Source organism: Euprymna scolopes, chromosome 1 (genome assembly GCF_053919585.1).
Source record: "Euprymna scolopes isolate OS-2025 chromosome 1, ASM5391958v1, whole genome shotgun sequence".
NCBI lineage: Eukaryota > Metazoa > Mollusca > Cephalopoda > Sepiida > Sepiolidae > Euprymna > Euprymna scolopes.
The window spans coordinates 144,144,872-144,159,752 of NC_136482.1; the positions used below are offsets into that span (position 1 = coordinate 144,144,872).

At 33.8% G+C, this 14,881-nt stretch overlaps 1 protein-coding gene across 2 annotated transcripts in view; it reads right to left on the reverse strand.

The window, feature by feature from the left end:
• The window catches only part of LOC145276014 (serine/threonine-protein kinase 36-like), a 122,154-nt gene that overhangs the window by 96,710 nt on the left and 10,563 nt on the right, over nucleotides 1-14,881 (reverse strand). Inside the window, exons 5-9 of one of the 2 annotated variants that reach the window (XM_080127666.1) lie at nucleotides 12,847-13,026; nucleotides 9,142-9,209; nucleotides 7,141-7,367; nucleotides 5,397-5,557; nucleotides 4,318-4,425 (exon numbers count right to left, since the gene is read on the reverse strand). In XM_080127666.1, the coding sequence (XP_079983792.1) occupies nucleotides 4,318-4,425; nucleotides 5,397-5,557; nucleotides 7,141-7,367; nucleotides 9,142-9,209; nucleotides 12,847-13,026 (744 nt within the window). The remainder of the gene's footprint in view (nucleotides 1-4,317; nucleotides 4,426-5,396; nucleotides 5,558-7,140; nucleotides 7,368-9,141; nucleotides 9,210-12,846; nucleotides 13,027-14,881) is intronic. The other variant, XM_080127670.1, reaches the window with a different exon arrangement.

Consider the following 14,881-nt stretch of genomic DNA (forward strand, 5'->3'; position numbering starts at 1 on the left):
CTTCCCAGACGATTACAATATGCTAGCTTTCAAGTCCAATGTAACCAAGTTCTTGTTGAGCTGTCCCCTTAAATAATTTAAATTCTACCTAATCAATTGTTTATCATTAACAATTACTACACTACCACCTTATAGTTTTTAGCCTTTATCCTCAAGTGGCCTTCAGGCCTTGATAAGTGGTGACTCCCTTGTAAAAAATATAAAACTTATTAAATTACAAACAAAAAAAGATGGGGCGTTTTTGGAAAGATTTTGCTTGATGTACACAGTGGAAGAAAAGACAGCTCCTTGCATTTGTGGTAGTAAGACGTGATCTTGTTGTGAATAGCTTATAAGAAGGGGAGATTGAAATTCAGTAAAGCGCCTTATATAGAAATAACGATAGAGCTTATAAGAAATGTATTGATAACAGCAGATTCGGATAGTATGGATATTTATAAAATACCATTATAGTGTTCCTATTTATTGGCCTTTCCATGAGAACAGAGTCAGACACAAGGTCAGTTTTTAATATTGGGAAAATCTAGCTTCAGAAAAAGGAGAACTCTGTAAAATTAAAATTGTCTTACTCTAGAAGGTTTTCTTTTCACTCCTGAGCACAGAAAAAGATTAAGTGTAGTACCAGAACAGATACTACACTTTGCTTGTAGTTAAAAAGGACAAAAAAATATGCAACTAATAAGGAACGCTTTTAAAATATTTATTAATGAATCATTGTAGTCCTGACATGAAAAATGTGTGGGGGTGTGCCCATAATTCCTTCCCTAAGACAAACCAAAAAAAAGAAGAAAAATCGGCGCCTCTATATTATACAAAAGAAAAAAATATTGAATTTCATGTGGTACCTAGGTAAATGTAAGGTTTCAAATAGTAACACATCAAAAAATTACAAAAAAACCATAAAGGTAGAAAAATAATTATTAATGGAAAAAGAAATTTGTGAAAGAAAGCGAAAAAGATATTGAGAGGAAAGATAATTAAATTCTACTGCTAACATCACATGACAAACATAATTCAAAATGTTGGACAAAATTATAAATAAATTTACGTATAAATTTTGTATAATTCAAAATTACATATAAATTTTATGTCGAAAAGAGTTTTTCATTGATAATTATTTTTCCACCTTATAGTTTTCCATAATTTTTGGATATGTTACTATTTACGATATGACAATTACATACGTACCATTTGTTTTACTTGAAATTTCCTTTTTTTTTGTTTGTATAATAGAGAAAAACCTAAAAAATCTTTATGATATACGTCGTATCCATGATGGAAAAAAAGTAGTGTACATCAAAAATCAAGTAAATTGATCAAGTCATTTATTTTCATAAATAATTTTTAAGCAAATTATGATTATGTACAAGGGTACTTCTAAACTTTATTTCTGAAGAATATACTAAGGAGGAGTTAATCGATCATGAATTTCAAAACAGTGTCACAAGATGTTGATTATCGTTTAGCCATAAAATTTGATTTTCATATTTTTTTTAATAAAGCTACTCAATCAATTTGCATGATTTTTGGCATACATTATTTTCTTTTCATCACGGGCACATTTATAATAAAGATTTTTCTTCATTTTTGTTTTTTCTTGGAAAGAGGTATTATAGACAAGTATTAATGCATGCAGCAAGGAGATGTGTAACTGATAAAGAACAGATCTGAAATATGATTGGCTTGTTGTATTTGGATTCTTTGGAAAGCTGTTCTCATCTTGGGTGTCATTTTCACAATGTTTCAGTCGATGTAACCTCTGACCTTCTTCAGGTGTATCTTGTTGAACTCGGGAATTTGCATGAAATTTCAAATGAACCCCTTTATTTAATTCACATAAGTTCCATCAGCAATGATTGCATAGAGCCCCTAAGTAATTTACAATTGTATTTTAGGTCGCTGACACTGAACCCTCAAAAGAAGGTCACTTTTACAACTGAATTTTCCCAAGTAACTCTAAGCACTGCACTACAAGTTCTTGAAGTTTGTAGTAAAGGCATTCATTCAGTCTCAAAAGACAATGGATATCTCCTGTAAAAGTAGTTGCATCTGTAATCATGAGGCAAGAGTTGCACAATCCTCAACCAGACATCTGAACTGGCACTGCTCGAGTCCAGTGGCAAGAAGTCCAGGATGACTGGAAACAATGCCAATATAAGCAGAGAGCACATACAGTACCTGGAATTCTCAAATGGTCACCCATTTTAATACTGACCAGGTTCAATGTTGCTGATCTAATGGGAACCGGTGTATCAACATGATTATGCTGTATTATATAATTTGTGGTAGGCTAGATGTGAAAGAGGAGTTCAGTGAGCAGATGTGGAATGGATGTATATGTTTATAATTTTCATTTTTAAATGAAAATTGCAAACAGATATGGAAGTATTTACAACTTTCCAGGAACTTCAAAGTGAACCTTTTATTTTATCTTCTGGATTAAATTATTCTCATTCCATATCATAACTTGTATTATTTATTTTCTTACATTTCTTCAGACATTTTATGAACTCATAACTTTTAAGTAGTATTCAATCCAGATTATGCTTTACTAATGAACATATATAAATCTCACTTGTCTGTTTAAATTTATGTATGTATGTATGTCTGCCTAAAATTTTTCACAAGATCAGTATCGTTTTGAAGCTCGACCCTTCGGATGACAAATATCGAAAAATTGGCTAAAAACATTAATACCTTCACCCTCAACTGGGCACTTTTCTACAAAGAGAGGTTGCATTTTTCGCTGATATTTTCGAAAGTCATCCCCTCTTTTTGATTGACTAGCCTTAATTTAAACCTTCGCTATTTCGGTTTGATGATGGATGCAACAGCAAAGACGTCAATTTTTTTTTTTCACATTCTTTTCCTCCTTCGCGGCATGGATTCAAGCCTGCCTGCCTACTACCACTTTTTTTTTTTTTCTCAACAACACACACCTCCAAACACCTGGACAATGCCAGGCACCCAGGCTAGTTGAACATATAGCCTTGTAGATACCAATGTTGGTTAAAGTGAAGCAAAATTAGAAATTGGGTGTGTAAAATAAGGTCAGAAAGGAAAAAGGATTTAGATCTTATGAGGAAGGCTAAATCTAGAGAGTATAGGGGGACATATGCAGAAGATGGGGTTTTGACATGTTTATATTGAAAGAATGGATGAGTATTTTTTGGTTAGCAGATGTAAAATAGTTGAAGCAGCAAGGTCAGTTGGTAAGAAAATACTAAGGAAAACATGGGGGAGGAGTATAATAAAAAAAACGAGGGAAAAAGTGATAAATAAAGACCTAGCTAGAGATAGGTTACATTGAAAGTGAATGTTTAAAAGCAGTCGAATGTGTGCAAGCATGTAAAACATATGTTAAACCAAACATAACGATGTTTACAAAAACTGCTATTTATCAGAAACGCAACATGACAAATTAACACTGAAGAGGAAAAACATTACTGCTATGTGTCACCTAGAAAAAGAGACTCGAACAGTTTACATGATGAGTTACGTCAGCAACAAGATCATTTGCTGCGATCAAGGAATTAGTCTTCATAGTGCTCTAAAAGAGATATTTGAAGTTGAATTCTACCAAGAGATTGTGAATTCAATTAACTGATATAAGACATTACATGCAACAGGATTAATCTACTACACCAGATTTAAGAAAAATGTTCAATTTATAATTCCTGGAAAATGAAAAGCATCTGGAGAATACAATTATTGAAATGTTGATAATAAAAAATAACTCTCTTCACTTATTTTGTCTTTTGGTCCTCAGATTCCATGAGAGATATTTCTGACAAAGAGTTGCTGATTTCTGGGTCAGAATCTATTTATATGATACTTATTGTTGGCTAGGTCTTGACCTTTAAGTATTATGTTTTTAGTTCCTTACATCTAATGGTTTCATGCCTTGCCTGTAGCAATTTCATAAAAAACCAATAAAAAAAAAAGATGAGTCAAGAGTTTGAATCCTGTAACTAACAATACCTCATCTTTGAAATATTGTCAAAAAATGTGAAACTATTTGTGTGCATATAAAGTATTAAAGGACATGATTTTAATACCTCGTCTTGTAAACATTCTAAATAAAATGTGAAACTTTATATGTGTTTATAAAGTATGAAATGATATATGGTTTAAATACTTCATCATAGAAATATTGTTAATAAAATGTAAAACTATTTGTGTTCATGTTAAGTATTAAATGACATATGGTTTACATGTACACATCAGATGATTATTATGAGGAAAAAATGGAACTAGATAGTGCATAATTAAACAGATGACATTCATAGAAATAGAGACACTACCAGATGTACAAACCTCTGTTTGATTTGTAATTGTGTCATTGTCTTCATTCTGATTCAGTTGGGTAGGGTCAGCAACATCCAAACTCTTTTTCTTTTGGGCAGAACCTTCGACAGGTACTTTCTAGAAAACATACACAAGTTTGGCTAAGTATAACAATAGAAATATTATTTGCAAACCAAACTGGATAATATTTAATACATATTCATGTTAATGTTAAATGCTGATGCACGGTAGATATTTTGACATCTGAAATGCAAATGATATCACTTAGTATAAATTGTTGTGGTGTCATATTTTTACTGCTGTTTTAATGGCTTCAAGTATTGGCCATTAATAAAGTAAGCAGAAAGAAGACAATGGTCATAGAAATAAGATGTTACATTGAACTTCTGGAAAGAAAGCTTGGTACTGTTTCCCTGGTTGTACCAACCTTATGAAATTTAAATGTAATGTAACAAACATCTTGCAGTAAAAATCCATACTTAGGATACTCCTATAAATTTAGCTCCTAATTACAGTAGACTTTTTGGTTGGATTGTCTCAACTATAGATGGTAACAAAATAATGTGACATTGACAAGGAGCACAACACAAATGAAAATTGTTATAAAGAAACTTGTATTGGTAGGAAAGAGGAGGAAGAAAGTTTTGCAGAACTTATCTGTTGATACATCCTTTTAACGATGTTTGTTTCCTGTGGAGTTTGGTCGGGTTGAGGTAAAAAAAAAAAAAAAAAAAGGAAGCCTTGAGTTCTTTGATGCTGCAGTTGCTGTTGAAACTCCTCACACATGTCTGGTATGAATGGCAAAGAAAGCTGACATACATATTATCCTTGAGGCCACAACAAGCAAAAGAGGTAGAGAATTCAAAATAACCACTCTTAAGGGGTTGAGAGGAATCTAAAAAGGAAGCCTGTGATTGTGGTTGTTTTTCATCCCATCACAGGATACTCTGTTAGTGACTCCTTAATAATTCCAATACTTTACATCTCGGTGGAAACATGTTTTGTTTGAGGCGAATGAAACAAAAAAGGAGGAAAAACTTTATGCATCACAAAGAAAAAAAAATAGAAATAAACTAAAAATAAAGTACCAATTTTTTGTCTTCCATAGCTCTTTTCTTAGCCTTGGCCAACATTTTGGGCACCCCAGGTGGACGTGTTTTCTCTTTTATCTGTTTTTCCTTCATCAAAACCATTGAGGCTGACAAAGGCTGAGTAAGAGGACTTGATAACTGACAATCTTCGTCCAAAGCTGAAAAAAAAAAAAAAAAAAGTCCAAACTCATTGATATAAGAATTCAACAAAATCAATGATACAAATCTATTATTATATAAACAAAAAGCTATGTGTGTTTGTGTGGGTGACTTTGCACCCTATGGACTTGAAAACAGATGGGTAAATATTTATGAAATTTCACATGAAGGTAGTTATGTGACTGACAGTGTTCTTAAGTAGGTTTTGCATCAGAATGTTTTCGATAATAATCAATAATCAAAATAATTTGATGAAACAAGGAACAGACGATTTTGATCAAAGTTAACACTTTACACAGCCTATAAGTTAGAGTTATAAAGATGGGAGTAGTACCATTAAAATGAGTGACCTTTTGTGCTCCAGAATTTATTTTTCTATATAGTCATCATCATTCGCAATGCACTTTTGCCAGTGACCCTCATATGACAAAGCGCACACTGGATGGCCATGCATAGTAATCATTTATTGCTAGCAAAAATGCACTGAGAATCATGGTAACTATGTCGAAAAATAAATTCCAGAGCACAAAAGGTCGCTCATTTTAACGGTACCATGCTTGTCTTTGTAGCTTTTCAACTTTTTGAGTTAAAAAAAATAGGAGGCTTTATTTTTGGAATGAGCCTCGTAAATTGTATTATTCAGACGAATGTTCTCATTTTGAATGTTATTCTCACAAAGTTTTGTCCAATGTAACCTGTGACTTTCTTCAGGTGCATCGTATCGAATTTAAAAAAGATGTTGAGTGTGCATATAGGGGAAAAGAACATATAGGGGAAAAGAACATAGAGGGAAAAAGAACATAGAGGGAAAAAGAACAGGAAGATATTCTTTGATGAAACAAAAATCATCTAACTCCCTACCCAACATCATGAATCATTTGAAGTTAGCATTTTCAATATTCAATGAAAACTGCAATCGGAGACAAAAGGAAGACAAACCTGCGAAAGGAAAAGAAAGAGAAGGAAACAAAAAAGAAAAAGTAAGATAAAGCAAGAGAGATGAAGAAAAAGAGGATACAACTTTACTATAGTGTGTCGTCCGACCCAATTGTGTATTTTCAAATAAAGGCATTTCAGGGTAAGACATACATACTTAAATGTCATGCCGAAATTAGTATGAATTCTAAAAATTATGAAAAATGGTTCGGTAGAAGATGTGCTACAGCTGATTTTCGGAAATAAAGTGTGTAATAAATCGAGAAAAAGCAAGATGGCTTTAACTGTAAAAGATAGTGGCACTGGATTCTACGCAAAGCAACTTAAACGATAGAATGCAGTTATCTCCCTCTGTTTTCGATCTTCTAAAGGATGACAGGATACAGGGAAAAATTGCAACTTCAAAAAATTGTTTTGACTTATATTATTCTGCTAGACTATTTTTCGTAATTTTTGTAATTTATACTAATTTCAGCTTGACATGTCAGTAGATAATGTTTTTCTCTGAAATGCATTTCTTCAAAGACATACAGTAGTAAAGTTGTAGCAAAAAGAGAAAGAGCAATAATAACCAGCCAAATAGCAATAGAAAAAAATAAAGTAAATCTCTAGTGATTTGACAGAAATCATTTTTTTTTTTTTTTACCTTTCACGCCATCAGCTACAAATTCATGGGTGAGCAGATGAGACCAAGAAAATCTGTTGTTAGAGTTTTTTGCCAATAAACCTTGCAAGAAATCTTTGAAAATTGGGCTCATGTCCTTAGGCCATCGCACAGGTTCCTTTACAATCAGGCTGATCAGTTGTAAGATGTTGTTTGAGTAGAACGGAGGAGTTCCTGTATACAATTCATACAAAATACAGCCAAGGGCCCTGCAATTTGGAAAACATTTTATTCTGAAAATAGGAAGATTAGCTAATAAAAAAGCAGGATGAAATTAAAAACATAAAACAATTTGTTGAGAAAAATTATTACAGTTAGAGATTATGACTAACAAAAGTGAGATGATTTTGTTGCAGTTCATTGTATGTAGAAATTATTCATAAAGATACACAAAAAATTAGAAGATAGAAAATAAAACATTTAAATGTTATTTTGTTAGAAAATCTATGAAAATTAAAAGGTTTTGCTTTTAGCCCCACACTTACTGATATTACAGGAAATCAACAGCCATCTCAAATTTTGTGAGTTCAAGAATTGGCAAAAATGTGCTTACAAAGGGAGGAGAACATTTTCAATCTTGCATTTTATTTGTCGTTTCTGCTACTGATAGGATCATAAACTTCACTTCTTTCAAGTGTCACAAGTTGAGTTGGAGCTTTAGGAGTTGGAATCAGTGAAAAGTAGTGGATTCCAACATAAAAAAGTGATATAAAAAAAAGCGCAACTAAATAAATATCAAAATGCTTTTCAGATGGTGATTATCTTCTTTTTAACAAGATGACAAGCATTTAATAATTATAAAAAAGATGTTGATTTTTTTTATAAATGAATTCTTCAAACCCAATAAAAACAATACAACCTTAAATTCACCTAGAAAAACATGCCTGTCCTTTTTGGAATAAAAATGTTATAAATAAGATATATATTTACACACACCAGGGTGTTTTTTTTAGAGGTGGCAAACTTTAAATTGAAAACTATTCTCTTTAATTGCAGATTAAAAAAATATTGATTATTTTGAGTTCAGCTTAGTTTGGCAATACATCATTAAGAGACTGACACCCGTCCAGCGTTTGCAAATCAATTTACTGAGAGAAAAATTTGATGAACGAATAAGTTCACAAAATGCACCTGTCAATTGGACACCTCGTTTGTGCAATTTAATCTCCATTGAATCATTTTCTTTAGGAATTTGTAAAGTCCCATGTCTATGCTGATAAATCAAACACAATCGATTATTTGGAAGACAGAATTCGACATGTTATTGTTGAAATACAGCCTGATTTAATGCGTAGATTTTGTGAAAGTTGAACCTCTAGATTATGCCAAATAAGCACAAACAATGCGGGACACATGCTCAAAATTGTATTTAAATTATGTAAAAAATTAATCTTTGAAATAAACCACATATTTATATGAAAATATTTTTTTCATTTTAATTTAAAGCTCTTGCATCTAAAAAACACACCCTTTTCTGTTCAATGATCTGCTTCATGTAATGCGTGAATTTGATGATTTTATTTTGATCATCATATTCAGTCTAATGTCCATTTTATATGCTAGCATGTGTTGGATGACTACAAGGAATTCACTTCCAAATTAACCTATCTCTGGCCAAGCCTTTATTTATCCCCCTTTCTCTCATCACTTTTCACATGTTTTTCTTGGCCTTTCTCTATAAACTGAACCTGCTATCCTGACCGTTCTACATCTAATGACCCGAGAACTCTCATCCATTCTTTCAATGTGGCCATACCATCAAAGTCTCCTGTTCTGTACACATCTCTCTATACCCTTTTTTTTAATATTTTATTCCAATACATCATTTCACAATAGAAATACTGAAGAACAATAAAATGAAGGAACTGATTTGCCTTGTCACCGCTTCCGGGTAGCGCTATGCTAAAAGTTAGGAAACACATTAGCTGACTATAATTAGTTTCATCTGAAAAAAAGAAACATAATACAAAAATTTTCACTTACCACAAATCAGCAGTGTGGTCGTATGGTTGATCTTTAACAATCTCTGGCGCCATATACAATGGGGTACCCTGAAAAACAAGAATCACAATTTTTTGTTTATGAATTAGATTTTATTTAAACTTTTAAAATAAATTTGTTTAGGAATTATGCAGATGAGGAATTCTCATTGCATTGTTTTTCAATCGACGATTGTTCTCACTGCTATAATTTATTTTTTTACAACATTTTGGCAAATTTGGCTGCCAACTTTCTCTAGGTGTCTTTTTCATCCGCTCAGATTTTTTACTCATATTCAAGTTTCACAGCTGCTCATCATTTATCGCATAGTCCAATGTTTTCTGATGAATCCAATAAATTGATTGGTACTTGTGCACTTATTGAACTGTGCTGAAATAATGACATTATTATTTAGAAAGCTATTCTTAATATGGGAAGAGGAGGGTATTTGTAACTATTCTGTACTTTCACCTGACAATTAAATCAAAAAAGGTATTGTAAAACTTTAATTTAACTTGAAAATACTATTTAAAAATAGCATGGTTAAATAAGTGCACAAGAACCAATTGATAATCTTTTTAAATTTACTTTTAAATTCATGAACAATCACGCATAATATGGCATTCACAATCATGTGGAGCATGGCATAACAGTTCTTATCAAACATCTAAAAAGTTTTTATCAGCAATATTTGGATTTGTGGCAACATTCACCCCATGCTGGTTCAGTTGGATTTCTCTCTGGTGTGTACCACATCTTGAAATATTGATGCAACATTTGCCACAAAAAAATATTGGGGGGTGGATTTGCTTAAAGGAACAGATCCTAATTCTACCCAGAGTTTCTTATTTAACCAATAGATCAGGGCTGTATGGATAAATCTATCTTTAGTTGACCTTTGACAACTAAATATTTTCATTTACTAGCCACCCACATGATTTTTGGAATATGACAACTTTTTTTCTGTGACAAGTACATACTTCATAAAGACGTTTTGTATTTTCTTTTTAAATAAGTGTAATTCTAAATATGCACTGAATTTTATGTGAAATTTGAAAGTATAAACACTCAAATTTCTTCAGATGTTAAAAGAAATATATTGTTCTATTAAATCCATTATTGTTTAAATAATTTGACTTAGCTTGCTTTATTAAAAAAACTAATGAAGGTTAAAAAGAGATTTTTCACTCAGTAATAAGCTTTAGAAGATTGTCGGTGAAAATAAACACCATTGCCAAAAAGATAAGCATATTATTATTTCTAGTCACCACTTGGAAAAAAATCACTCACAAATGCAACTGTTTCATTCGCAAACATAAGGCCCTGTAGACTGACCCTGACAGATACTACCACTCCCAGCCAGAATGAACTTGTGGAGAGAAATTCTAACTAAAAAGTGTTCATATGTCTTGAAGTTTACAAATTGGAGTCTCATCACTTGATGCAGCTTTAAGTCATAGCCAGGACACTTAGAAAATGCAATGGTTTATATGAACATTCATTATTTCATATGTTGTGTGCATAAATTTGAAAATTAACCTCAAAATAAACAAGAAAATAAAAAACATCAACAAACCTAACAAACAATATTACTGAAAAAAGCTAGAAAGCAGATTGGCTGAAACTTAGTCAAAAAATAAACATCAACAGTGCGGATGTTGGTTTGAAGAAAACGAACACAAATAATTTTCAAGTAATGTATTAATTAATCATTAAATATTCAAATTAATATTGTCATTATTATAGCTTTGATAACTTCATGGTTCTTTTGTATTATTTAAATTGTTCGGATCGCTGTTCTCATCTTATATATTATTTGTACAACAAAGTTGTTTGATCTAGCTGAAATTTTGCATGTGCAATGATTTATATCTCTAGGGGTTATGTGGCAAATTACAGCTCTGAACTAATTGTGGTTTCTGTTTTACAGGTGTTTGAACTGAGTCAGGTATGAAATGGAGCCTGTTGAATGTCGAGCAGTGATCCGGTTTTTGTATTTGAAAGGACGCACACCACGGGAGACTTTTGATGAAATGAAAGAAACTTATGGTGATAATGCCCCATCATATGACCTGGTAAAACACTGGCATCGTGAATTCAAACATGGCCGGAAGTCTGTGGAAACAGCTCCCAGACTGGTCGCTCCCCCTTCTGCCATTGATGAGGCATCTGTCTGTCAAGTTGAGGCTGCCATTTTGGAAGATCGGCGCATTACTATTCGCCAAATAGCCCAAGATGTCAAGATTAGTACAGGGTCTGTGGAAACTATCATTCATGACCATTTGAATAAGCATAAGTTGTCTGCCAGATGGATTCCCAGGTTGCTCACACCATTCCAGAAGCGAGAACACGTTGAGTGCTCGAGGATGAATTTGGAGATGTGCCAAGAAGATGAGTCAAAGTTTTTCAAAAGACTGATTACACAGGATGAAACCTGGATCCATCACTATGATCCAAAGACCAAAGCCCAGTCAATGCAATGGAAGCACTTGGACTCACCACCTCCAAAGAAGACAAGGGTGCAGCCCGCCGCTGGCAAGGTCATGCTCAGTCTTCTGGGACCAGGACGGAGTAGTGATCACAGATTTCCTGGCAAAGGGTACCACAATTACAGGAGCCTATTATACTTAACTTTTGAGGAAATTAAGGGAAGCTATCAAAATGAAGAGGCGGGGCAAGATCAGCAAAGGTACCCTCCTCCTGCAGGACAACGCTCCGGTCCACAACTCGCATGTCGCCAGATCAGAAGCACAGGCATGTGGTTATGAAATCCTCTCCCATCCTCCCTACTCTCCAGACCTTGCACCCTCTGACTTTCACCTCTTCCCAGCCATGAAGTTGTTTTTGAAAGGAAAGCGTTTTCCAGATGATGCAGCCTTGCTTTTGAAGTCATGTCGTGGTTGGAGGACCAACCTGTGGTGTTCTACAAAAACGGTCTCCAGAGCTGCATCAAACGATGGGAGAAATGTATAACTCTGGGTGGTTCCTATGTAGAGAAAGACTAATAACTGTGCCAAGTTTCGTTGCTCTACTGCTATGGGAAGTGGGTCAGGGGCATTACTTATTGCACGCCCCTCGTAAATATTGTTTGTTAGATGATTTAATGATTATTGTCCCTTTTCCTTTCTTTTTGTTTGTCATATTTTAAACTATTTTTATAGGGCTGCAATATTAATGCATCGTCTTTGCAAGTTAAATATAAAAAAAAATCTGGTTTTCAAACACCATAATGAAAGCTTCTTTCCCAGAACTGGTTGCATGTGGAACACTGTTCCGTTTGCCTGCTTCCCAGTTGAATACAACATGGTAGCCTTTAAATCAAATGTAAACAAGTTCTTGTTGAACCGTCCCCATAAATAATGAAATTCTACCCAATTTAACCATTAATAATTACTACACTGCCATCTTACATTCATTAACCCTTATTCTCGAGTAGCCTTTGGGCCTTGATAAGTTGTGACTCCCAAGTAAAAAAGAAAGAAGTTAACCTTCAAAAGAATTTTTTTTTAGCTTCATATGTTGCAAATGGAATGTTTCCAAAGTTACGATCAATAAACAGAAAGAGATACTCGTGTGATGGCTACATTGAAAGAATGAATTGTCTCACATGGTTTTAAGGTTAAGTGGTAATAACCAAAGACAAATACAGCTACAGAAATGAGTAACAAACACATGCAATATGATCCGCATGTGTCTTGTCTTTCTTACCTTGACAGAAGTGAGAACCAGTGTATCGAAACTCATCGTTCGAGCAAATCCAAAGTCACAAAGTTTAACCTTCTCTCCTTTAGCGAGAAGAATGTTTTGTGGTTTCATGTCTCGGTGAAGAATACGATGAGAATGCAGATAATACAAAGCTGACACCAGTTGACAGGCAATATGGCGCACCTGAAAAACAAACAGAAGAGATGTTATGATTAATCTGATATATAATATATAAAAGTATTCTATATCTGTTTGTCAGTTGGGTCAAGAGGATAGATGGATATGCTATTTGAAACAGGAAAATCTGATTTTAAAAAAATCATACATACAAAGCTAACCTTCACAGAACAATCTGTTAACTTCAATACCTACCATACAATATAAAGAAAGGAATTATTTATTGTCTACAACATTGAGCTAAGGCAATTTAACACTAATAGATATCAAGAAGCATTGGACAGCCTTAAACAAATGCTGCATGTGATTAACTGTACAGAGAGGATGATATCAGCTCCAAAAAATCTGGATCAAGCATCAAAAGAACACTACCTCCCCCCTAAAAAATCTCACCACAGTTTGTTTAGCATATATGAAAGGTAAAAATAAATAAAATCAGAGGAAATGTAATCCATATGACATCAGGAACATATTCATCTCTCTAAACATCTCATCTGAATTCTAGAGAAAACATCATGACCAAGAACTGTGTATACGCCGTTTCATATAAATGTAGAAAAATATACAAGAATAAAACTAAAATACCAGAAAGCTGTAATATATTGAAATATTGAAAAATTATATATAATTGACTACGTATGGAAGGAAAAAAAATCATCTATCCTTGTAGAATAAAAGTAAAAATTAGACAAAGAATGAAAGTGAGTATAAAATTTTAAAGTAGCACATATATTAGGTGACAATGGCTTCCTAAGTAGACCTGATATAGAATTAAATACAATAGAGAAGCAATTATCATAGCGCAACTAAAAATATTATATATATATATAGGGTGGAACAATAAAAGTGCCACCTAAAAAAAAAAAAACAACACAGTAACTTGATTATGTAGTAGAGCTGACATAAATAGATGTAACTGCCTTCAGCCTCAATCACTGCATCAATGCAGATCCAGAACGGGGAGCATGCCTTTTCCACAAGCGCCAGCGGGAGCTCGGCGATTACTCGGCAGATGGTGGCAATCAGGCTGACTTTGGTGTTGTAGAAGGTGATGTTGTTGGTGATGTTGTATGATCAAACAAAGTAGTTCAACAGGTTCAGGTTGGGGGAGGATCTGCCAGCAGCCACCTGATTGCACCAGGGGATCACCACACTTTTTATCACATCCAGGTACACTTTGATGTTGACTTTCAAGCGGACATCAAAGATGTGAGGTGGCATGATGTGGTCCTTACATGAAACCATACAAAAGACCATAATTGTGGATGTGGAAACTTTGTTTTGATCACCCTGGGCACATCCCTGTTATTCATGGCAATCCAGCGATGATTTTGATGGTGCTGGCAATGGTCCTGTTGTCATAACTTGGATCGGTAGAGAGCACAAGTTGTGCAGTGGTGCAGCTCTGATCTCGCTTGTTGAACATTGTGTTACTTTATGACATGATAGAAGGCTTCTATCATTCTTGGGATTTGTACACAACTGGCCAACTAGTAGATGGTCTGCAACAAAAGAAGAACACTGGTTTTTATTAAATGGAAATGGAATAATGTCGTCTTTTCTAGGGCGACAATTTATCATTCCATCCTGTATATATATACATATATAAGTACTCCTGTTGCACATCTAAATGGTCCGGGATATGACCTTAAACTATATCCAGTGGTAAGGCCCAAGCTTGCTTGGGGAGTGTGGAGACACCCTTTTATTGCCATTACTCCTAGATCCACTCTGACCCGGAGTGGTAGTACCTGTTAGGGTCCCAACTATGGGTTAAATAGAAACCGACTTGAAAACAACAAATATATTCTATTAAAAACTTTTTCTTCAAAATCTTTGGATTCGGCATTAAAAAACCTGA